The sequence below is a fragment of the Benincasa hispida genome, chromosome 12, assembly GCF_027475165.1.
Source record: "Benincasa hispida cultivar pf3 chromosome 12, pf3_genome.v1.1, whole genome shotgun sequence".
Taxonomy (NCBI): Eukaryota; Viridiplantae; Streptophyta; class Magnoliopsida; order Cucurbitales; family Cucurbitaceae; genus Benincasa; species Benincasa hispida.
The window spans coordinates 46,523,912-46,550,664 of record NC_143489.1 but is presented as its reverse complement, the minus strand read 5'-3'; the positions used below and the strand labels follow the sequence as shown (position 1 = coordinate 46,550,664).

Below are 26,753 nucleotides of genomic sequence, written 5' to 3'. Positions count from 1 at the left end.
TCGTCACAGTCTCTTTCGAATTAAGAGGGTAATCTGAGAAAGGGTGTGACATGTTTATGCAATGTTCTTTCTCTACCAAAATATGGACCATTATTGCTAATTCGAATTATGCATCTTTTCCTTCCTTTTTGACCTCCCTCCTACACAATCGGATGCACCTTCCACAAAGAAACAAGGCCAGCATTCTCTGGAGCAATATTATTGTGGTTGCATTATGGAGCATGTGGATTGAAACAAGCAAATGAATTTTCCAGGATGTGGACTCGACTAATGGTGGCATTTAGGAGGACATCATTTATTTGGTTGCCCTTTGGTGTAAAAAATCCCCACTCTTTAATGGCTACCATGTATCAACTATAGCACTCATTTGGAAGGCTTTCTTCTAGCCTCCTTTTATATTTATCTTTTGTCTTTGGCACACTCTTCTTGCTAATTGTACATTATCACTTTTTGAATGAACACATTGCTTTTGATACTAGGGTATGATGAGCATGCTACGAAAGTATAAATCTAGTTGAGATGTCTATGCCTAATGATCCCATATCCTATAAATTGAGAGAGAGGATGCATAGAATAACTAGGGTTTCACATTCAATAGAATTGCTTAATAGATACATACAGCTAATAACTTATGTATACTTATAAAAAGATTTAAAATACTAATCTAAGTAACAAGATATCTATATATAAACCAAAGCCCAATTCAAATACAAAATGCAAACTTAATTGAAATAACATAATCTAAATGTAGTAATATATGGTAATACAATGACAAAGAAACAAAACATAAAAAGTATTGGGTTGGAAATTAATAAAAGAACGGTGGGCATAATGTTAATTTTATGTGAGCATTAGGGTTGATTTAAAATTGATTGAATATGATAATAATAGTAAGAGGGTATATAGTTGGTGTGATGTGTCCTGGAGTAACTAAAAACAAAGGCAAAAACGTCCTTCACAACCAAACGAGACCAGAGATTTTACACATAATAACCCTAAACCCTTTGATTTCTTCCCCTTTTAAAGTCACGAGAGGCTTCCTGTTGTCTCTTTGTTGTTGTTTCAAGAGAGAGAGAGAGTGGCAGATGAACTGATAGAGAACTTTCAAAGCTCTTTTTCTTCAACACCCCATTACTCAACTACCATCTCTCTCAAACTCCAACTCCAATTCTTTTTTTATTATAAAATTTTCAAATACCCTCCTCCTACTCCCTCATCTCCCACCACATACTCTCTCTTTCTGTCTGTTTCATCATGTAATTAATAACTCTTCCCCACAAAAACAAAAAACAAAAACAAAAATCCTCTTTATTAAATTGTTATATATATTATATATATGTTTTGAAATAATTGATGTTGTTTAATCTTTTGGTTTACAGGCGATCCGAGGGCAGCCCTTTAGACCTCAACAACTTACCTGAAGATTATATCAGAGATGGGAAACAGATTATTGAAGATAGCTCAACTGGTAAGCTAAATAAAAGTATCAATAATGATGGTTTGGGAGTTAATAAAATGGTGGGAAGAGTTGAGTAAAATTAAAATGGTTTAGTATTATACACTATGTCTTGTTGTTGCAGGTCATCGGAAAAAGAAAAGTGGGTTGAAAGAGGGAAAAGAGGAGGCCGGAAAAGTGTATGAATGCAGGTTTTGTTCACTCAAGTTTTGCAAATCTCAGGCTCTTGGTGGCCACATGAACCGCCACCGCCAAGGCAAAATTACTACTCTTTTCTTTTATTTATTATTATTATTTGAATGAATGAATGATTAGTCATGTCATGGAGGAGGGAGTTTTGGGGGTATTTTGTTGTGTTTTTGTTTTATGGATGAATTATTATTAGTTGCAGCAGCCAGGTTTGTTTGTGTATGATTTGATTTTTGACTTCATTTGTGTTTGGTTTTTGGTCAGAGAGAGAGACAGAGACACTGAATCGAGCTCGTCAGCTTGTTTTCAGTAACGATAACCTCGCCGCCCAACCACCTCCTCCTCCTCATTTAGGGTATTCATCTCTCTCTCTCTCTAAACCCTTCTTCAACCTTTTTTCTCTCATCTTCCATCTTAAACCTCTCATCTTTAAATTCATTATTTGATTCTCAATTCAACTCTACTTATATTTCCCTACCTAACTATTATATTTTTTAAAAAAGTTTAAACTGAAACCAACTTGTTTGCTCAAACATTGAAAAATGGTAAGCTAATCTTGAGATGAAACTTCATGTTTCTCTTATACAACATGAGCAATGAGGCTGCAGCTAATCCTATACATCCCATTTTCTTTCTTTTTTTAAAGAAAAAATGTCATAGGGTAGATTTTTATTAGGATGCAATACTCTGCACCAAGTTTTTTTTTTTTTTTTTTTTCATACAACATAAGCTCTTAAAAAGGTTGAAATTTTTTAAATTTTTTTTGTGATTATAAAATAGTTTTTCTGTAATTTTCCACCTTTAATTTCTAGAATTGAAAGATTACACGTCCCTAATAAAATTTGTGTTTTTTTTATTAAAATAAAATTTGTGTTCTTTGGGTGATTAGGTGCTGCCATTCAATGGCACCGGCAAACTACCACACCGCGGGCGGCGGTGGCAGCGGCGTAGGAAGTGATTCAACGCTGCCTCTTAGGTTCCCAACGAGAATGTTTTCTGGGTCCTCACCGAGCAGCCTTTTGCCGCAGCCGCCGCCACCACCACTACCTCCGTCGCACCAGCCATATCTATACAGCTCGCCGTCACGGCCTTCGAGTTTCCCTTCCTACTATCCTCCTCCACAAGCCTCCATCAATGACTACTACGTGGGGCATGTCTTGGGGAACCCTTCACAGTGCAGCCATCAGACAGTGAACTACGGTTCCAGCTCTGTGGAGCCGAATAGCTACGCTTGCGTCGGAGCTCCGGTAGGGCATGGGGCGGCGTTCGGTGGACGAGATGGCGGTGGCAGTGGCGGTAGAGACGGATCACAGCAGCAACAGCAGCAGCAGCAGCGTTTGGACGTTCCTTCTTCGATCAATCGGTTTCAAGATGGATTCTAAAAAGAAGATTAGAATATTTTTTTTGTTTTGAAATTTTTCGAAGTAATGTAATCGAAATTCTGCAATGACACGCCACCCAGAGAAAGAGAGAGAGACATAACAAGCTGACAAATGGGGTCATAAATCATAATACAAGGGAAAAGGGGGGGAAAAGAGGAGGGTTCTTGTTTTGTTTTTTCTTTTTTTTTTTTCCTTTAAATTTGATGTGTTTAATTTGAAACAGCTTTTGAGCTCAGAAACAAGCTCAGCTAGTTTGGCATGGAGCTGTGGGGGAGGATGGAAGAAGGGGTGGTGTCTTTGTAATTGGCTTGTATTGTACTACCTATCTGTGAAAAAGGAGCAAACTGTGAAACAAGAGATTGATGGGACAAGAAGTTAGATATGAACTGAAAGTTCCCAACCCCCTTTTTGCAATTTCATTTCTTTTTGCATGGCTTTTGTCTTTTTTTTTTTTTTTTTTTCCTTACAAAAAATAATTGGAACCTACTAAATTTCTATAATAATTAGAATAGTGTTTTAATTAGTGCTTTAATTTCAAATGTGTTTATGACTTTAATTGGTTAGAAATTGAAGAGTAAAGAAGATAATTGTTAGGGGTGATTTTGGGATCAAAGGATAAATCTAATGAATAAGGGAAAAAATGGGATCGAGTCCAAGATAAGATCATGACGGATCAAGGGAAGAGAGTTGGGCTAAGCCCAACTCCTAGTCGCGCTCGGCCTCCAAGGCAATGGGCAATCCTATCTCCTCACCCTTGGAGGAGGAGACCAAGGAGTCCAACTTTCGCATAGGGAATGTCCAACACGCCCTTGAGCTCAAGACTTCCATATAGAATCTCATTAAGTTATCACATAAGTAGATTTTGAAAGGGAATAAGAGAAGACCAAGGTCAACCTCTCTAGAGCTCTATATGAGATAGCTTGAATCATACTCTCAAACTCTCTACCTTCCACATTTTGTTCACTCTTTGACCTAGGCATCGGAGTGTATATAGCAAACATCACACCAGTGTGCGAATTTTTCGTTTTGCAGGCTACATTCTTCTCCCCCTTCAAATAAATTCATTGCTAATTTTTTGTGAATTTCATGTGTGTTTCCCTATCCGAATTTTGGCATCAACAATAATTAAGTTTTATAAGCTTGAAACAACATAAATTTATTAGTATACTCTATAAGATCTCTCAAATATATGGAGTTTGAAAGAAATTTATATATGAGAAAGAGTTTAAGTGAAAATTGTCAGGTCGTGTTGTCCTTGGATTGTACCTGGTTGTATTGGTTTAATAAGATAGGACCACAATATAAAGTAAGTAGTTCAATCAAATTTTTTCATGTTTTCCCCCTTTTACGTAATGATTTTTATATTTAAGATCATATATGAAACTCATGCCAACTTATCTTTCAAGTATTTTCACAACATTTTTCTAACTTTATTTATCATGAATCGCTTCTTTCACAGCTTGATGATATATTGAGTAGTATACTTCTATGATTTTTTTAAAACAACTTGTCCGGCTATTGTTTTTGCTATTTCCTTTGTTATAACATCATGAAAGATGCGTCTTTTAAAATAAATACAAATGCAACACTCGTATATGGGAGGGTATTATATTATATTATTTATTATTATTATTATTATTATTATTATTTGCTACCCTTTGTTCTGCCCAATGAGAACCTTTTTTTTTTTAATTACTCATCCACTACTATACAAGTAAATTACTCAATTGAAATGCTTTCATGTGTTAATATTTATATGTCTCACACATATCATATTGTTTTTCTATATGAAAAAAAAGGGGGAGCTTGGTTCCATTTTGATCTAACATTTAGAGTCTCAGCCCAACTTTTTAGGAGTAGTTCTTAGTTTTTAATATACAAAAAAAAATGTCTAGGAATTCAAAAGCCATTTTAAAAATGAGAAAGAAAAAAGAGTTTAGATCCCCATTTATATACCATCTTTCAATTTTATCGATAATATTTTTTAAAGGTTTCGATCTTATATTTAATTAAAATATAAACTTAGACCATCTATTTTGATTACTATATTTATTTAATTACTAAATTAGAAATTTTGAATTATATGTTCCTAGATTTTCACTCTAATAGTTTCTTGTAATTAGCACAATTAAATGATTTATTTCTATATACTAATTGGAGAAATAGTGGTCGTTGTATATAATTTGACACAAGGAGTGTATGTTAACCGGATAAAATAGGAGGACAAGGCAGTAAATAAGTTATCGATTATTCCACTCTCCTGCTCCATTGAATTTTTTAATATATATCTTGAACCTTTCTTTTATCCACTTGATCTTACTATCTTATGCCAATCATGCCAAATCAATAAATATTTGTCCAATCAACATACTACAATATTATTTCAAGAGAAAAAAAAACATACGACATCAATTATTTTGAATAACGAGGACAATGCTTAGAGGAAAAAACCATTTTTTTTAGTGTTTGAAAATTATATTTGTTTCTAACACAATTTATATATATATATATATATATATATATTTTTTTTGTTCTTAAAAAAATAGATTTGAATTCGAAATCATTTTTTTTTTTAAATAAACTTTTAAAAACTGCTTTCATTTAAAGAAAAAAAAAGAATTGGCTGGTTTTCCTTTGAAAAAAAAAAATGCAAATAAAACAAGAAAAATATAGCTATAGGTAAAGTTTATAAGTTTAATGACAAAATGAACATAATTCAATTGACATGATCAATCTTGTACTGTTAGAGGTTTAATTTTTTTCATTCCATATATTATAGTTATGTTTAATTTTCAAAACTAAAAAATCTAAATCCAAATCAAAATGATTATCGGGCCTTTTTTATTTGATTGAAAATTTTAAAAGTTTAGTAAAATAAACTAAATACTTCTATGAAAGTTGATGAATTAAATTTATCGTTTTTTTTAATATAACTAAATTTGTAGCTTAGTTTTAATAATTTATGTATCATTAATTTTCAATAGCAACCTTATTTATATGTCAAAAAAGACGATGGTGTGAAAATGAGGTGAATATACCAATAAGTGTAAAATGAAAATCATGGCCGTACATATAATTGAGAGATAATATCTTTATTTTGTATTTTTAAAAAGAATGCTACACGAGGACTTTTCAAGTGGTCACCCAACTTAGTAATGCTCTCTCCTAAGCAGGCTTAATCGCAAAATTCTAATTGGATTCGATGCATGAGAGATAATATCTCTATTAATATAAGATATTTTGAGTGATTAAAAAAAAACCATGTAGGCTTATGATCAAATTAGACAAATACCATACTATTGTGGAATTATGTGAATGGTTGTCTCACAAGAGATATCAAAGTCATGTCCTAAACTTACCATGTTGATAAAATCCTTTGATGTCGAACAAAGAATTAAGTGGTGAACCTTTGAAAAAGGGGAGACTCTATATTACTTTCTTCGAGGAAAATATTAATGGAAAGTAATGTAACTAAAGAGATTCACGTTGGGAATGGAGAAGAGATCATGAATATATGGATGGTATGAGACCTTTGGATGGTTCTAAAAATAAAATCATAAGAGCTTATGTCCAAAGTGAAAAATATCTTGTCATCCACAAAGATATATGGATGAGTTCTAGCCTCCCTAACAATGTTAAATTAGTTCATTTTGTATAGAACGAACCACACTTATGTTATTAAGATTGTGAGGTCTTTTGATTTTTTTCAATATAATATAGAATTCTCAACATGCCTTCTTAAGATGATGTTTCTTTTGGTTCACTATTCTTGGATCACATCCCAATTTTTGTTTTTGGACCAAATGTCTATTTGAACATCATAGACACTGATACCATATTTGATAATACGAGATTCTATCTCAAAATTAATTGACAATGAGAGATTGTGAAGTTATTCTTTTATTTTCTATGGTGAGATCTCCCACCAGAACCAAAGTTCAAAGTTTGAATAAGTATTATTATGAATCAAGTCATGTGAAATGTAAGTTAATTTTTTTATTTTTTTTTATTTTTGTGGATGAGTATTTCCAATTCGTTAAATTTAAAGCAGCAAATATTGCTTTTTAACTTATAAATGTCATGATATCATTTTATCCATTAATTTTTATGTTTATTGAATATGAAAGCTGAACACTGGAAAAAACTTGAAAGATTTAAAAGAATAAAATAAAAATTTTAAAGTGAACAGATCCAAATATTATACAAATATTGTAAAATATGGAGAGGATGAGAGAGAACGAAGAAGCTAAAGTAAAGCTACTAATAAAGTGACGACTTTTCGCATCGAATTTAATCTTTTCATTTTAGGAGAAATAATACGCATGTAAATTACTACTAAATAATGCTCAATACTAACTTTGACATATGAACTAATAAGTAGGTTGACCTATACAATTTTTTAAACATTATGGACTATTTTCATAATTTTCAAGTTTTAAGCATTATGGATCTTTTTTAGGCTATGGATTTTCTTTTAGTTATATTATCTTTATTTCATTTCTTACTTTAATTTTGAAATTTTGTAAATATTATGAATTACAATACTATAAAGGCTTATTTGGTTAGGCTGATTTGCTTATAAACTCGACTTTCAGCCATAGTTTTCTTTTGGTAAATTGTATTATACTTTTTACATATGCAAGCCAAATTTTGGAATTTTTATTAGATGTTTTTTAAATATAAATATTTGGGAGTTTGTTTCTACCGTATATTTGACTTATTTTATTTCAAGCAAAATTTGAACAGTTTAGTTCTGTAACATGTTCCATGTCGTGCTACAGTTTAGTTCTGTAACATGTTCCACGTCACTTATTCTATCTTGAGATTGGTTCTTAGATGTTGACATGTGTGGTGCATATTTGCTGGGTGATTTCCTATCCTCTGTGTCATGTCTAACGAAATGCTAGAATATTGTCAAGGACATAGTAACATGACCAATAAAAAATTTTGAATAATATTTTTTTCTTTATATGTCAAGCTTATTTTATGTAGATTTTGTGGCATGCCGTATTGTTTTCTGAAGAGATGATTTCATTCCTTCCTTGAAATCTTCCCAAAGCTAGCCATATATATATATTTTGTGTTTTGTTCAATTATAGGGTTGGCCGTCTTGAAGATTCTTTGAAGTCGATTGTCTTATGCATTTTCTCATAAACCACAAGTGTGTCAATCTTTCATTGGAGAAAGATTGTATTGTTGTAGATCTTGAGACTTACTCTAGATCATGTTGGTTTATTCTACAACAACTTGAGAATCTTTCCGAAGCTAGCCATATATATTGCGTTTTGTTCAATTTTAGGGTTGGTCGTTTTGAAGATTCTTTGAAGTCGATTGTCGGTTGTCTTATGCATTTTCTCATAAAACATAAGTGTGTCAATCTTTTATCGGAGAAAGATTGTATTGTTCTTGAGACTTACTCTAGATCGTGATTTATTCTTCAACAACTTGAGAAGAGATTCTCAAATTGAGGGAGACCTTAAGTTCATCAAGTAGAGTGGTCTTCATTTGAAGGTGGAAAGATAAAATTTGGTAAAAAGGAGTTTCACACTTAGGGAAGCATAAGTGTCGTTGTCTAAGTTAGTCTATTAGAGTGTCATTACAATTATTGTTATTTATAGATAAGTATATCATTGTAATTGCTTGATTTTATATTAGTGAAAATACATCTTTCCATAGGCATACTGCCCCTAGACATAGGTGGTATTTACCTATGATTTTTTGGAAATTATGTAACATCATGTGTAACAAGTTTTTTTTTTTTTATTTAGTACAAATTTGAGGTAGAGGGATTTGAACTATGGTTCTCTTGGTCTCAGCACATACAACTACTAACTAAACTAAGCTTTTGTTGATAATATAACAAGTTTTGTTGTAAGTTAGGTAACTTTTATGTCAATATTTTTTTAAAAATTTAATTAAGAATTCAATATTTCTAAGAAGAAAATTGAAATGAGATAGAATTGTACTTGAGACTGCTGAAAGTCTCAATCTAGACCCTTTTTTTTCCATTGCACTAGCCTTTCAAAATGTGAGAGTAAAAATGTGTACTTTTTTTTTTTTTAATAAAACAATAGATTATAAATGTGCAACATGTACTGTGGCATAAGAACATTTAATTCTAGATCTTTGTGTTAAATAATGAATTATAGATTATTAATGCCATAATTAATTGATGAATTTTTTTTCTCTTTCCTATTTTTACCACTATTCATGAGTCAAGAAAAGCCCAATTTATCGTAGTCGATACTTCAAAACTTCTATCAAGATCCATATTTAAAACTTGTTAAATATTTTAGATAAATGGAGGAAAAAGAAGAGGTTAGAACCTAAAAAAAAAAAAAAAAGAGAGAGAAAAATGAAAGCAGTACATTCATTAAAATTTTCTTTTATTTTGTGAAAATCTAAATAGTTAATTCCGGCCTCTTACAATAACTTCAAGTTCAAATCTTGAACATTCAGTTTTCACTTTTCATCACTTGGATTCTATAACCATAGCTTCATCATTAAATTAAAGTTTTATTTTAAAAAAATTGCTGAAAAACACAATATTAATCTCCACCCAAAATGATAATTTCCCTTCTATCTGCATACCTCGATTTTCTCAACCACTGCATAAGATGTATTAAAGAGAATTTTTACTTGGATAAATTTAAAAACACACACACACACATCTCAAACAAAAATGAAAAAACAGTACATTAATAAATGATATCTTGAGATACCAAATTTGATTGGGTGTTGTAATTAGTGGTTGTATTGGGCAGGGGCTTGGAAAAGAGAGTAAGAGATTTGTCAAATTGAAGGTGGGGGAATGCAGTCTAAGTGGAAGTATGAGAAGCACCTTTTTCAGTGATAATTTAGTTAGGGGTTTCACTGTCAAAAGCCTAATAACCTACTAATATATATAAAATATATCTTTCTAATGACCAATTAACATTTATGGGTAGGGAGTGGAAGAGAAAGATGTTGAAGAATCAGGTACTGAAAAGTGCAAAACCCAAGTTTTAAAAGTAGCTTAAATAGGGTAGTGAGGTCTAGATTAAATATATGTATAAGAGATAAAGATTTGTGTGTATTGGAAAGAACCAAATGAAAAAAAAAAAAAAAAAAAAATACAATGAAAAAAGGCATATAGGGTAGCCCTAATTGGGTAGGGTAAAGAAGATGGGCAGAGTAGAGTAGAGTTAAGCTGGGACCAAACATGTTCAGCTTATATATCTAGGGTATGTTAGCTATAAAGAGGCTACTCATTGGGCCCTTCTTGTTATTGCTTAACTTAATTTGGTTACCCAGCTGGCTTTCTTTATACTACTCCTCCAAGCTAACATGACTCTCTCCCTCTCTCTTTTTAAAATATTTCACTTCATTTTTAATATTAAAATACTGACATGTCTCAATTGTTTAAGACATTCTACTTTTGATCTAAAGACTAGAGTTGATTATTATATTCCTAAGTTATTATAGTTGAGTTTTAATAGTTTGTGTTTGGGGTGTAGATTATTTTAGTTTTGGTTCTAATAGTATGTGTTTCAAGTGTAAACTATTTTAATTTGAGAAATAAATAGTAAATATTGTAGCAAAGAATAAAAAAATTATGAATATAAAATAGTAAAAACAGTAGCAAATAATAAGTACTAGACTATATCAATAGGATTTGGAATTAGTGTTTACTGTACCTAATTAGAGGTTTTGAAATAATATTTACCGTAACAAGAGGTGGTTATGATAATCTTTGCCCCAAGATATTTAAATTTATGTCCTATTTTATTGGACTAAAATTATTATTAATTTTATATGATTTTTACTCAATCAAATTAACAATGTCTAAACATAGTATTAAGTTTCAATCGACATGTCAATATTTTTATCGATATTTTCACGTTTTCGTAGATTTAACATCGATATGAGAGATTAATCGATATTTCTATTGTATCGTAGAAAAATTCATGAAACGTGAAAAATAAGTAAGAAAATGTCACTAACGTAAATATAATATAAATAATAGACATCTTAACTTATTTAAAAATCATAAAACCTTTATTTACTAAATTAAATTTATTCTTTGAATTTTATATTTTTATAATTTTTTCCAAAATATCCATCGAAATCGATTTTTTATTGATATTTCAACCAAAATTTCAGTAAAATGAAGACCTCGATATTTTCGTCGATATCTATATTTTAAACCTTCTAATATTTTTTTCAAAAAAATATTGAAAAAATTGGTTTAAATGTTTAAATATTTAAATTTGACTTGACTGCTTATGTTTATTGTATTGATGAAAGTTAAAAACTTGTAAATACTTGGTTTTTTGGGGTAAGCTAGAATTAGAGATGTCCACGGGACGGGGTGGGGCTGGGATGCCATTATCCATCCCATCCCCGCTTTCCATTTCATTATCCATCTCTGCGAAATTTCCCATGAGGATCGGGGCGGAGATTCCCTGCGGAAAATTTTTTCCATTACCTTTTGTTTTATAAAAAAGCAAATTAATTTAAATCATTAATATGAGCAAATTTTAATTAAATAATTAACTTTTCACTAAATTGTTTATTATGGTTAGTTTTACATGACAAATTGAATTTAAACATAAATTACTCAGATTTTAGCCTAAAAAAGCTAATTAATTTTTTTAATAGAAAGAAATAAATATAAATCAAATTATTCACATATATAATCTATATTTAAATATTAAATTCAAACATATTCATTATCTTTCCAAATAAATAATAAAATTTAAAATTTAAATGTAATATTTATATAAAAATAATAATAACATAACATTAAATAACTATATTAAATAAAATATAAATAAGTAGAAGCTAATCGGGATGGGGACGGGGAACGAGATAGGAGCGGGGGTAGGGGCGGGGACGGGGAATCCATTTTTTTTCCTACTTCCTCCCTCATTCCCCACTTAATCAGAAAATCTCCTTCCTCTTGAGCAAATTGGACATCTCTAATTATAATGTTGATCGATGAAGTTTTGACCATTCCAAGATTTGAAGTTAATTTCAAGTTTGGTCATCTCATCGATTAATCAAAAGTACATGTTTGGTCTCAAGTTTGAATTTTTATTTCTCATTGGTCTTTAATTATCCTCCGAGTTAAGTTGAGTGTTAGACTTTATTGATATATATATTAATTTTTAATGTTATATCAACGTTCCATTAGATCAACTGCAGTCAACCCAAACCATGAACAGATTAGAAACATATTTAATTTTAAACTACGAAGAGCAATCTAAAACAAAACATTGAACATATTGGCAATCAAACATGTCAATTTAAAATTTACCAAATAAAAACTAAATTCAAATTTCAAAAAAAAAAAAAATATAGTTTTAAAAATTCAAGTACCAAATATAGATCAAGTTCAAATTTTAGAGACCAAAAATGAATTTTTCTCTTGTTTTAGTTATAGATTTTGCATTAAAAAATCAATTTATATTCTTAAAATTTGGGGTTGTATATGAATTAAAATTTTGAACTAATAATAGTATCAATTTAAACTTGAAATTTTTGTAATTGTATCAATTTATATGCTACGCTATGTTCAATTTCGTTAAACATGGTGTGAGACTTATAATTTTATTGATTAAATCTCTAAACTTTTATAAGTGAATGAATTTTGACTCTTAGTTAGAATTTCATTGAAAATCATCCTTGTATAAATTCTAGTCGTCTACTTTGTTCATCTTGTTAGGAATGCAACTAAAGTCCTACATTGTTTAGATAATGGAATGATCATGAATACATAAGTGTGAACGAACAACTAGTCCGAAGTCTTATAAGTCAAACTAAAAATAAAATATTTATGATCAAAGTAAACAATATCATATCATTTTATACTCTTCGTTATAAAATTTAAAATCAGTTTTAGAGTTTACTTTTCAAAAAATACCAAAGTCTTTACCTATATAGTTTTTCCCTTATTAATTTTGGTAACATCTTAACGTTGTGACTTTTCTAGAATAGAAATTTTATTATTATTATTTTAACAAATTTGATAAATATTAATTTTAAACTAAAAATTAAAAGTAATTAATTGTAAGTTTTATTAAGAATATATAAACTAAAGTTGAGGTATAGACAGATTATAACAATGTGACAAATATGACAAAAAGTACATGAACAAAAAAATAATTTAACCAATAAACTACCATAAACTTCAAAACTAAATGTTTGGTAGTGGAGAAATGCTAACATGTCCGCATGAGCTAGGCAATAGGCATACACTACGGTATGCACAGCTAACATATTAAACAAGAGGTCACATTTATTTATTGGAATTACATTTTAATGGTGAAAAATAATAGTGGAATATAAATATATATCAAATATAATTGATTTAGACCAAACTCAGAGATTCAAATCTCCATATCCCATATTTGTTCTAACAAAATGACGTAACTAAATAGATGAGAGGTAGAAATTAATATGAACATATATAGAATTAAGATGTGCGTTTATATTTATAATATGGATGAAACTTGACCCTAATTTAGTATCATACATAGAAGATCAAAATATCAATATGCCGATAAAAATTTAAACCCCAGTTTTTATGAAAATGTCGATAGGCCGACGCCAAATCTTCCAAATCATCAAATGAATTGTACGTAAAGAGAGGGTTTTTTGATCCCCGATCTGAGTCCCGTCTTTCGAAGGGTCTCGTTCCGTTCATATGTCGCTCATTTATGGCAGAGTTTTGTATGTTTTAGATAAGTAAGACAAACGCTTCATTACACATAATTCTAATTCTAGTATATGCTCAACTGCTCCTACTTTTCAAATGGTTGAGCTCGTGTCCAACCAGGTCTCGGATGCCTTAAGCTTAAGTAGGAAGACAGAGTTGGCGACATTTAAGTGTGAGGCAGTGGACGGCCACCAGCAGGGTCACAAGTACCATATGGGGATATATCAATAAAATGTCAATCGATAGATATTGTTTAAAAATTAAAAGCAAAAAATAATTACACTACATATACACACACATCTTTCACATTAATGACAATTGTTAGCTTCTTTTTTATGTTTATGGATGAATTTCTTTTATGATATAATGAAATTGTCAATTCTTGAATCATATCAACGTCAAATATCGTATATGTAGAAATATAAATGAAAATGTCTCAAATTTAATAGAATCTAGGATATATTTAAGGAAGTGTTGAGAGAGTAGAAAAAGAAGGAAAAAGATGCTGATTTGAAAGGGGGTGGCGTAATTAAGAAGGCAGTGTGTATATTGGGAATAAAACAAAATATGATTAGAAAGAGACCCAATGGAAATACAAGTGTTGTATTGAATAATATATAATAGAAACAAAAAAGGGAGGGGAGAAATAATGTGTGTTTGTGAGAGGGTGCGATCCCAAGGGCTGAAGATGAGAAGAGTACGATGGAGAGTTGAGGTTGAGGAAGATGGCACAAGAGAAAAGGGAGTGTGGGATGTTTTGTTTGTGAGTTATAGGTGCAGAACTACTACACTAAAAAAGTTGCATTTTTAAAGTGTCAGAAAGAGACAGAAAGAGAAGGGAGGAATACATGCAATAGCTTAGCGCCGCAGGTAAAGTGGACGGCCATAGGCTCCCCTTCGTTGATGCAATAAATCAATAAGGAATGTTTAAAGCTGGCTTTATAGGGCTTTTACTAGCCCCCATTAGCCCTTTCGACCTCATCATCCTATTTCCTTTTCCTATTTTTTCCTTCCTATCATTTTCATGCTTTTAATTTATTTTCACACACTACCATGTTTAACTCTCACATTAACGAAGATAATGATGTGTCTCTACACTTATATACTTATGTTTTCATTATTTTTCATGATTAAGTCTCCCATCATTAATGAAGATAATGATGTGTCTACACTTATATACTTATGTTTTCATTCTTTCTTAATCGATGTTGGTCTTTATTTGCATTTCTAATATTGAATTTGTAGTTTTTTTTTTTTTTTTTTTTTTTTTTTTTTTTTTTTAAATTTTGTTCCTATTGTTTGAAAGATTTTTATTATGTTCACATTATTTGATTAGATTCACAAAAATGATCGACTAAAAGAGGATTTATGAGATCTATCAAATCATAAGATTAAATTTCGTTAAAATTATATATTAAACAAAATTAGAACTAAAGCTAAACTATTATGGAAAATTTTGTAATGCAACTTTGGTTAAATTGGTTCCTTTTTCTACCTTCTTGTACTTCATAAACGATCTAATATGAATTGATAACCTTTAAATTTCTATTTAATAGGTGTATTGAACTTTTAATTTTATATGTAATAGATCTTTCACTTTCTTTAAAATTTATATCGGATAAATTTTTAAATTTTCAATTGGTGTCTATTGTCTTATAGGTATAGTTATAGATCTTAGTGAATTTTAAAGATTTTCGAATAGGTGAATTTAAGCTATAGATGTATGTGATTTTTAAATTGTCTAATAGGATAAACCTATTAAACATTAAATTCATTAAGAATCGGATCCTTAGACCTTTTTCATCGTTCACAAAGATATATTACTATTAGATATAAATAGAAAGTTTAAGGATATTTATTAGACATTTTTTTAGTTCAAAGATTGATTTTAACTAAAATTTAACCTGAAATTTAAATGGCTAAATTAATAAATGTAATTGTTTTAAATTATAAAACTGTTGAAAATATTTTCAAATATAGTAAAATATCGTTGTCATCAATGGTAGACACTCATAGATATCTATTAGTGTCTATTACTGTATATCACTGATAGATTGTGATATTTTACTATGTTGATAAATAAGTTGACTCATTTTGTTATATTTAAAAACATCATAGTTTGTAATTTACCTTTTTATTATAAAATAATAATTAATTTCCCTTCTAAAATCCTCTCAAGAAATATCTTTGGAACTTTTTTTTTAGACATTAATTACTCATAATTTATGCGTTCAATGTCTAGGTGCAAGCTACGAGTTACGGTATCTTGTTTCTTTCGATATTTCCAGAAAATATTGATAAAACAATGTTAAGAAATATTAGTGATGAAATGTATTAGAGTTGTCGAGTGAATGAATAGAACGAATGCGATAAGATGTGTGTATATATGGACTAAGTAGTAAAGTATTATTTAGGTCGATTTGATAATTATTTAAGTTTGGTTGGTTAATCATTTCATTTTTTTATTTTTGATTTTTAAAAATTAAGTCTATTTTCTCTATATTTCTTACCCTAATTTACATATTTCTTATGGTGAAATTCTTAACTAAATTCCTGAAACAAAAACAAGTTTTAAAAGTTAATTTTTTTTAATTTCTAAATTTTGGCTTGGTTTTCTTAACCATGTGTAAAAAGTAGATTAGAAAAGAAGAAATTTGAAGGTGGAAATATCGTCTATAGGTTTAATTTACAAAAACAAAAAATCAAAAACTAAATAGTTATCAAACAAAGTGTTAATTTTTTTATTTTTAGTTTTTGAAAATTAAGATTATAAATAACCTTACTACCTCTAAATTTCTAGTTTTATTATCTATTTCTTTTCATTATTTTTAAAAATAAAATTAAACTATGAAGACTAAAACATAATTTTTAATTTTTTTATAATTAAGTTTGATTAAGAATTTAACTTTTTTTAATTTAGAAAAAATGTAAATCATTGTAAAAAATTGAGAAGAAATAGGGTATAGTTCTTAAAAACAAAAATTTTGGACCCATTTTATAATAATTTTTGTTTTTTGTTTTTTGTTTTTGAAAATTAAGTCTATCATCTCTCATTTTCTTACCATGGCGGGCATCTTTCTTAATTACAAAAGTTAAATTCTTAACCAATTTTTTTAAAAAAATAAAAAAAAAATATATCTTTTTTTAGTTATCAATTGTTTACTTAATAAAAAATTTAGCGATAGAATGAGTATTTATAGGTTTAATGTTAAAAAATAAAAACAATCAATTATCAAATAGACCTAAATAATCATGAAATGGAATCTTTATTTATTTTGGGCTAGTAAGAGAAACATCAAATTTTGAAGTTTCATTTGAAAAAATGACAAAACAGTTGCAAAATTATAAAATTAGCAAAACGAATTTATATAATAAAAATACTAATTAGTAAATGACAAAACTACCATAAAACAACAAAATTAAGCAGAAATGAAAATGCAAAGATACATTGCTTAAAAAATAACACGAATACCACAAATACACTCTATCTAGACATTCTAGAACTACAAATACATAGTATATAAACATTCCAGAAGCAAAATTAAAAATCACCCAATATGGTCATTTATGCAAAAGAAGATAACGAACAGGCGATGGGAGTCATTAGAAACTTATGAATGTAAACAACAATGGACTTCCTCTAAGGTGAGAAGGAGCAAAGTTGATTTTACCAGTAAAGTTGTTGGCAAGTGAATATGTGAAGGAATTGCAACTTCATGATGATGTGACCATTGGAAGTATGATTGCGTTTGACATTAAACCAGTTGTAGGGAGTCTCATCATCTTCATTCCATGTGACCATTTTGCTCATTGGATCTTAAAATGAACTTTAAACACTATCAATCCTAGAACGTTATTGTTGAAAATGATGTTCAAAGTAGAAACAAAAGTAGAAAACATGTGTGCAAGCGAAAAAAGGTCGGCAACTTGGTGAGGATGGTCGTTAAAAGCTAGCCAAGATGATGGAATTAAAGAAAGAGTTGCTGAACCAACAATCGAAGACATGAGATTGTAAAGGAGAAAATGAGATTTTGGAGACGACTAAGTGAAGAAGATGAAGATGATGAGATTTAGGTTTTTTTGTTATCTTCTTTTAATAAATAATAATAATTATGATAATAAGAATAAGAACAAGAACAAGAACAAGAATAAGAATACTAATATTAATATTATTATTAATATTAATAATAGTAATAATAATAAACTGAAAAAATATATATACACACCCACATGTTTCAAACATTTAAAATTTAATTCTCATTTATATGTTTCTTTTTAGGTTCAACAAGCCATTTTTACATGTTTGTATATGAAAAATTGAAAACATTGAAAATACGAAGCAAAACAATCAAATTAATTTGATAAAAATATGTATAAAATAATAAAAAAAATAGATACAATTGAATTTGCAACAAACATATAAACAAATTAAAAATTAGTTAGATAAAATCAAATTTGATAATAAAAAATAAATTCAAATATAAATTAGAGAGAAAAACCGTAAGTTTTTGTTTATTCTGATTAAAAAAAAATTGATAAGTAGTTAGATAAAATCTAATTTGATAATAAAATATAAATTCAAATATAATTTAGGAAGAAAAATCAGGAAGTGAGTTTGCTTATTTACAATTACACTATATTCATAATTCCATTTTCATAAGCTTCAACAATTACACTGTATTTATAACTTCATTAATCACAAAAACCTATAAAATGAGCCTAACTTGTTGTAGAGACATAGTAAAGACAGCAAGATTGCAAAAGTGAATACTTATTTGTTTGTTAAAAAGACAATTTAATGATATAATAATATAATAAGATGATAATGAATAAAAGGTAATTAAAAAATACAAAAAATGATCAAATTTAAACGAAATATACAGTTTATTAGATGATAATATGTATAAAATATTCCGTAAAATCCTAATTAAAATTAAAAATTTAATCCGAATTTAGAATAATAAAAAATGAATAAAATAATATAAAATCTAAAAATGTATTATAAATTAAAATTCAAATGGTGATAAAACTAAATATTGATTAATTTTGAATATTTTCGAAAAGTGGTTAAATCAAATCAAAACAAATAACTAATTTGAATCAATTAAGGGAGAAAAATAGGGAAGAGATTGGTTTAGTTGAAATCAATTCATGAAGTAGTTATCAAAATCTAGTTTTAATATTTAAAATAAATTTAAATTCTAAAAGAGAAAAAAATGAGAAAAATATTGGTTTATTTTAAATCAAATCCTAATTGTAAAGTCATAACAAAAAATAGTAGCGTGTTAAAGAAACCACATAAAACCTAAATCGATGAAACCTTTGTGTAAGTAACAAAAGTTATAGCAATATATGGAGCAACAATTGTATGACCATTTTTTTAAGAAGATATTTCTTTTCCCAAAACGCTAAAATGATATAAAAAATAGCATATACAACTAATCTATTAAGAATGTGAGAAATATATAGTTAATTTATTAAAAATGTATGTAAACAATTAAGAAAAACAATATAGAGATTTGAATAAAATATATGGATAAAAGAAGTTTTAATAATATATAGATATTTCAAATATAAATTTGATAAAATTTTTTGAATATTTTATTAAAGTGAAATAAATTTGAAAAGTGGTTAAACAGAATCTAAAATAATAATAAAATATAGAGATTATGTTAACCCCATGAGAAAAATTAAGAGAACAGTTGTCATTAAAAAATATCAACAATTACTATGTATATATACCTCCATCATATTTTCTATTTTGGAATTACCTAGCATTTGTACAACAACAACATTTACGAACAAGGCAAGAAAAAGTCAGGGATTTAGAATTTTTTTGTCATGTGCATGTCACATGAGTTGCCATAATTCTTATTCCTCGACGATTTTGTCATTTTTAGAATGAAATATCAAATTTCACCATACACTCAAGATTATGTTGGCCCAATCTATTTGCTCAACTCATGGGTTTGTTCAAGACAACTGAGATTTAACAAGCATTTTATTCCATGTACTCGTGCAACTATAGCTTACGGTAAGTTTTCAAATCTAGCCTTCATTCATTATTATACTGTTTACGTCTTTCCATATATTCATTTTCATTTATCGAAACAATTTAATAGAGTAACTCGTATATTTTATGGGATGCTTAATATATCTCCGAACGATCGTGTTTCTTTGTATTTAACATTCTTGAATCAAATCTCATTTTTATTTTTAATTATTTTTTTTCATTCTTTTTACAAGTTCCATGTTATAGGGTGTGGTCGATTCAAATTTCATTCTCATCTTTGTATGGTAGAAGCGTGTGATAGACGCTCACAAATAGATAACCAACAAACGATTATTTGAGAGGAAACAAAAACACTTTTAATTGAAAGACTCTTCAAGCTTAGTTAACACTATTGATTGAACTCTTTGTGTGTTTTTCTCTACGTACTTGGACGCATCAACAATGTCAATGTCGATCCTATTTATAGGATTGTCATGAGTAAATTTGAATACATAACTCATACTCTAATTAAATATATATGGAACAATTAAAATCCTACACTTGATTCTTGTGAAACTCTACTAAATTAACTACTACATTAACATACTTAATTAACTCTCATCCTTTAATTTTTCCAACTCTTATAAATTAATTCATCTATAACTTATCTAATTAAAACATCTTCGTTAAACATGTTTTCTGAAAACTCCAAGTAAAGTTCTTAACTTGTTAAGCACATCAACTTTGAGTGGTTTTGTGAAAATATCCACAATTTGATTTGCAGTCTTCATATTCAACTTGAACCTCATTTCTTGAAATGTAATTTTTGATCAAATGAAATCTTGTATCAATGTGCTTGCTATGATCATGAAACACTGGATTCTTTGCTAGAGCAATTGTTGACTTATTATCTACATGGATCACAGTTGCATCATCTTGCAAAATTCTAACTATCTTCAGCAAATTCCTTAACCAAATTGCATGACAAATACATGAGGCTGCAACAACATATTCTTGCATATTCTGCCTCACAAGTAGATAATGTCACAATAGGTTGCTTCTTAGAACTCCAAGTAAATGTAATATTACCAACAAAGAACACATATCCACTTGTACTTTTTCAGTCATTAACATCTCCAGCCTAGTCACTATCACAATAATCCTTCAATCTTGAGTTCTTTAGATGGAGAATAAAATAATCCATAATAAAGCATATCTTTAAGGTAACGAAAAATTCTCTTTGCCACTTTCGAATGAGTGATTGTAGGAGATTCTATAAATTCACTCACCAATCCAATGTTGAAAAGAATATCTAGTCGTGCAAGTCAAATATCTCAAACTTCCAATTAAGCTTTTGAAATATGAAGGATCAACAACATCCCCTTCTTCATATTTGGACAATTTTATCCCAACTTCAATTGGAGTTGTGACAGGATTATAATTGATCATAATGAACTTCTCAAGAATTTCTCTAGCATATCATTCTTGAGAGATAAAAATACCTTCCTCTGACTGTTTCATCTCAATGTGAAGATAATATGACATCAACCCAATATCTATCATTTCAAATTCTTGGGTCATTGCCTTCTAGAGATCTTCAAACATACTTGCATAATTTCCTGTAAAAATTAAGTCATCCACATACAGACAAACCAACAAAATATCTCCACAATCATTAGTCTCAATATATAGAGATTGTTCATAAGGACATCTCAAATACACATTGTCAAGGAAATATCTCTGTTGATTATGCTATTCCACATTCTAGGTGTTTGTTTTCAATCCATACAACGCCTCTTTTAATTTCAAGACTTTATCTTCTTGACCTTTCACAACATAGCCAAGAGGTTGTTCTAAGTATACTTCTTCTAAATATCCATTCAAGAATGTTGATTTAACATCCATTTGAAAGATCTTCCATTTACTTTGGGTAGCAATTGCAATTAACAACCTTATGATTTACATGCAAGCAACGGGAGCAAATACTGTTGGGTTTTATGTCCTAAAACTCGTGGTTTGTAAACAATAGAACTTATTCTGAGAATTCAATAAAGTTGTTATTGAACATATTGTTTTTTAGAAATCCAATAAACCTAAGTTCTTTGACTATTACATGAGTACTTGAACTTTATGTGGAGACATACAAGTGGATCGGGTTTGAGTAAATAGTCAAAATGATCTATAATATATGAATAAGGTTGGGTGCCTTATTCTGATAATACTATTGGATGCAACCTACTCTGTAGTTGTTACAAAGAGTTGTAAAGTGCTACAAATGACGTGATCCTAATTCATGCATGTTGGGACATGAAGAGTAGGGGTGTCCTGTGCAAATGTGTTTTTTGCAAGATCGGACCACGAAACTAGTCACTCTTACTTTATAATATTGTTTACTGTTTAAGACTGACTATTTCACAACGATGACCTAGGTAACTTGGCATTAATCCTGAGCTAACTATGAACTCTTATTTGTTTAGGGTTATCCTTTGATCTACAAACGGTAAGAATAGACTAACTGCCTCTGCTCAATAAGCTTACCATTTTGGGGATAAGATCGAATGAATAGCTGGGAACATAGGGTGCAAGACAGAATTCACTCCTGGGTTAGTAGAGAGGTTGTTCCTTTCAAGTACTGATTCTGGGTCTTGAACAAGAGGCCTCACCTTCTCATTGGCTCGAGAGGGATTCGATTTGATAATTAGATCACAAATCAATTGCTCATTAGGGGATCAGTGGGACTTAAGGAACAAGAGGTAATTTCGGGTGAAAACAGAGATTCGACTAGCCGTTATTACGAGCAACCTATGAAGGGTTAACTTACTAATCATGGTTATATCGAGTAGACATAATATATCTACAGTAAGGGGAGTTCAACTATGGGCTTTAGTGGAATCACCCATTAGTTAACGAATGGGGGTTAGATCGGTCTAATAAGTTTAGTCGATTAATTTCGAATGGTTGGAGCTCATGATCTATCGGTCCACAAGGTCCCCCTACTAGCTCGTAAATATATTAGCTCTAGAATAGCGTGATAAGTTGATTTGAAATATTCAAATTAGAATTAAATGAAATTGGAGAAATAATATTTAAATATGATTTAAATATTTGAAGATGAAATTGTGTAAAAATTAATTTAATATTTGATATTAAATTAATTAGAATTATTTAAATTGTTTAAATAATTAATTATTTATTTTATTAAGAAAATAATTTATGAAAATAATTTTTTAAAATTAATAATTTTTTCATTTTTATTAAATAAAATTGATTTATGAAATCAATTTTGATAAAATAAAAAATGAGGAAAATCACAAAGTTGGAAAATGGTTTTTCCATTGTCTTTATGTAGTAGCTCACCAACAACTCACTTTAAGTCTTCACTAACTCCAAGCATGAATTGAATCTCATGCAGTAAATCTCTTTGCATGAATGTTTGCAATATATTGAAGAGATTGGAGTGTTTTGAAGGTAATGCAACCGAACAAATTTTTCAGAAAATTCGTGAGAGAAGAAGTTGTTCTTCTACTGGGTTGCTGCTATGAGTTTCTCCAATTCCCTTAATTCAAGCTTATTTTGAGTCGCACTACTCAATCTAGAGCACCGAGAGGATAGTAGAGAAGATCTTGTGATGGTCTACAACAAGATTCAGAGGAGATTTGCAGCTAGATTCGAGCTTAGAGGAAGTTCTTCAAAAGTATGTCATGAAATCCATTTATTTCTATTGAAGTATGTTTTCTTTTCTGCCAAAATAATGAATTAGAGTGCTTATAGATCCTGATTTTTTTTCGCTGCGTATTGGTACCTTCTAACAAATACTTCATCACAGTTTATGCCTTTTCTTTGAGAGTAGCCTTTTGCAATTAATCTTGTCTTATGCCTCTCTACTTCTCCCATTTCATTTCTTTTTGTCTTGAATACCCGTTTGATACCAATTTCTTTCTATCCACTTGGAAGAGTAGAAAGTTCCCGTGTATCATTCTTCTTTATGGCCTTTATCTCTTCATCCATAGCAGTTTTCCACTTTTCATCTTGCAAAGCTTCTTCAAAATTCAAAAGTTCACTATCACCAAATAGACAAAAAAGAGTAAGATTATTAAAACTTTTACTTAATTCTTCAGTCTCATCATATATGTCTCAAAAACTTCTCATGCCACGAGGTCCTTCACTTGAGCTTGTAGATGATGAAGGTACGTTTTGTTATGGAGTGATTGGCAACATTGGTGGTGTTGATGAAGAAACAATGTCACTAGACTCATCATCATCATTAGGAGAAGGTTAAGAAGATATAGTCTGATTAAGAAGATATAGTCTTTTGGTTCATCAATCCAATTCCATGTTGCTTTCTCATAAAACACAACATCTCTACTTACCACTGTCTTCTCTATAGAAGGATTATAAAGCTTGTAGCCTTTTGAGCTTCCATTATAGCCAACAAAAATATGCTTCTCACTTTTATCATTGAGCTTCCTATGCTTTTGATCAGATATATGTATATAAGCTATACTTCCAAATATTCTCAAATGAGCAATGGATGGTGTTCTTCCTATCCATGATTGGTTTAATAAACTTAGCCACGACAACTTCCCAGTTAAGTGATGGTCTAAGCTGATCATCTTCTCTTAGTCACCAACGCAAGCCTCCTTTTGGTTCTTCAACAAGTCCTTAATGCATGACAGCCCCCATCAACGCACCTCATCCAATTTTCGCATGTCTTATGTTTAATGCTTCCACCTTTGCCTACCTTTGTCCGCATGCCCTTGTCCATCGCTTTGCTTCAAGACCAACGCCCATGGCTTTGCCTTGTGGCATGCCCCACATAACTCACTAACCTAGCATGGCCTAGATCACCACATGGCTTCCACAAAAGTTAGCTTGCTCTCGGCTATCACCCATGCTATACCAACGCCTAGTGTCTTAACAACGTCTAAGCAACGCTAGCGCATGCGTTAGTGCCACCCTTGCACCCAACACTTAGTCTTCAAGATCATCGCATGCATAGGCCACATCACTTAAAGCGTCCTACCTTCTTCATCGCAAGGCTTGACTAACGCATAGCCCCACCTTGTCATTAACACTCATCAACGCATGGTGCCTACCCTTGGTGTCATGCTTAGCCATGTACGACTTGCCAATGCACGCACGTCCATCCTCGGTGCAATCTCAACTTATTATCGCCTTATCTCACACGTCCAACATCCATGCTCATCAATGCCTTAGGCTTCCATGCCCTCGCGCGCACACCCTTGCCCATCTAAACTCTCATAGGCATTGGCCAACGCATGGCATCTCACTCGATCAACACTTAACTATTTCCTCCATGTTACATTCTCCCCAAACGTTCAACTAACCTCTTAGGAGCTTGATATGGCCACACACTTTAACAGCCTTCAACGCATGGCTATTTTACCTTCCACACACTTAGCCAATTTTTCCCTTACTAATGGTTTCCATACTTTGAACATTTCTCTTCTTTTCCCTTATCAAGTTTTTTTTCCAAGAAACATATTATTAACTTTTCCTTAATCTTGATTAACACGTTAATTATCACACTTTAAGTATGGAAACTAGGGTTCGAAGTTTACAATTACTTCCCCCTTATGAAATTTCGTCCTCGAAATTTGTCCGAACTTATTCCGGGATAAGGTTCCATAGTAACCTTTTCATAAAACTTCATAACACTTTTTCTATCACTATGTTTCTGCTGCGTCACCCTGATATTTGCTTCCTCAACTCTGTGGTTCCTTTAACTACGCTCATCCCTTAGTTACCGCTCTTCTAACGCTATTTATAGTGTAAAACACGCACCTTACTTTCCCTTTTTTCATTTTCTTTATTGTTTAAGTAGGGGAACTTAACCTTCGCTTACTTATTGATCTAGCCTTACAAAGAGAATTTTTGGCTAAGTGTTGGTCGTGTTAAGGGATGCTTGAACATCGAGTGGGCATAAGGCAGACATCGAGTAAATGCTACCGAGTGTCTAGTACAAGTGATCGAGGAAGGGTAGAATGTCGAGTATAAGGAATCGGGGAAGGGTCAAGTGTCCAGTATAAGGAATTGAGGAAGGGTCGAGCATCAAGTATAAGTGATCGAGGAAAGGGTCGAGCTCAAGGCTAAACGAGGAAGGGTCGCGGTTGACTACAAGCGATCGAGTAAGGAGCGTGCATTGAGCGAGCTCCCTGTACCGAGTTTCCCATCGAGTATCGAGTCCTTCCATCGAGTATTTAATAGAGAGTCACATAATCCTTCATCGAGTTTTCCCAGCGAGGATCGAGTTGTCAAAACGCTTAGTTTTAAACTTCTATTTTAGTTACCCGGATAGATGGCTTAATCTCGACTCTTAATCTCCCCTAATGGGTGAGGTGACTTAAGAAGATTTCACGCAAAGAATTGGATGGTAGTATAAAAAAGGAGGATAAATTCTAGGGCTCGTTTTGGGACGATTTAATCGAGCAAACCAGACAAACTTGGTACCATTAGAAAGCTCTCTAAGTCTAATTTCTAAAATCGAGCCATTGGAAGGGAGTTCTCATTGGAGAGAGGGCTGGAGAAGGAAGGAAGAGTCGAAGATTCTTTTTTTTTTCGGGCATTTCCGGGCACTCGACGAAGAAACATAGATCTAGACTAAACCACATGGAATTTTAAGTTGGAAATTTAAGGTAATATTGTTATCACCTTTATGAGTAAGTTTGTAGAAGAAACTTTGAGTAAGTTTGTAAAAGGAACTCTTACAAGATAAGGTTTGGGGTTTGAGTTACATATTTTGGAAGCTAAACCTAGAAAGTGTTGAATAAGCAGGTAGCTTCATGGTCTAGGGCCACTGGGGAAGATTTAAAGCTCCAGATCAAACCACAAAGAGTTTTATGCTGAAATTTTGAGGTAACATTGTTAACAAAATTCCGACCATGTTTAAATAAGGAATTTTCTTAAAACGAGTTATGGAATTCAAATTATTGACATTAGAATATGAATCTGGAATTTGTTGGGCGAATAGGCAACTACTTGTTAAACGTGGGCTTGGCGCCCCAAAAACCCTAC

The 26,753-nt window shown here is 30.6% G+C and overlaps 1 protein-coding gene across 2 annotated transcripts; it reads left to right on the top strand.

Moving 5' to 3' along the window:
• The first annotated feature begins 1,046 nt into the window (after window positions 1-1,046).
• On the top strand, window positions 1,047-3,387 carry LOC120068430 (zinc finger protein JAGGED-like). 2 transcript variants are annotated; one of them, XM_039020195.2, is made up of 5 exons: window positions 1,047-1,256; window positions 1,380-1,468; window positions 1,581-1,712; window positions 1,910-2,000; window positions 2,535-3,387. In XM_039020195.2, coding segments are annotated over exons 1-5 (807 nt in total). In that variant the 5' UTR covers window positions 1,047-1,254; the 3' UTR covers window positions 3,028-3,387. The 2 variants fall into 2 exon arrangements, with proteins under 2 accessions (XP_038876123.1, XP_090164780.1); XM_090308654.1 differs by lacking the exon at window positions 1,047-1,256 and having other exon boundaries at window positions 1,354-1,468.
• Window positions 3,388-26,753: the final 23,366 nt, after the last annotated feature.

Excerpts from the sequence above, each read along its gene's own strand:
- LOC120068430 (XM_090308654.1), top strand. The coding sequence starts at position 1,354 with ATGTTGTTTAATCTTTTGGTTTACAGGCGATCCGAGGGCAGCCCTTTA. Across the intron at positions 1,713-1,909 it reads CATGAACCGCCACCGCCAAG|AGAGAGAGACAGAGACACTG; the intron begins GCAAAATTACTA and ends GTTTTTGGTCAG. Across the intron at positions 2,001-2,534 it reads CCTCCTCCTCCTCATTTAGG|GTGCTGCCATTCAATGGCAC; the intron begins GTATTCATCTCT and ends TTGGGTGATTAG.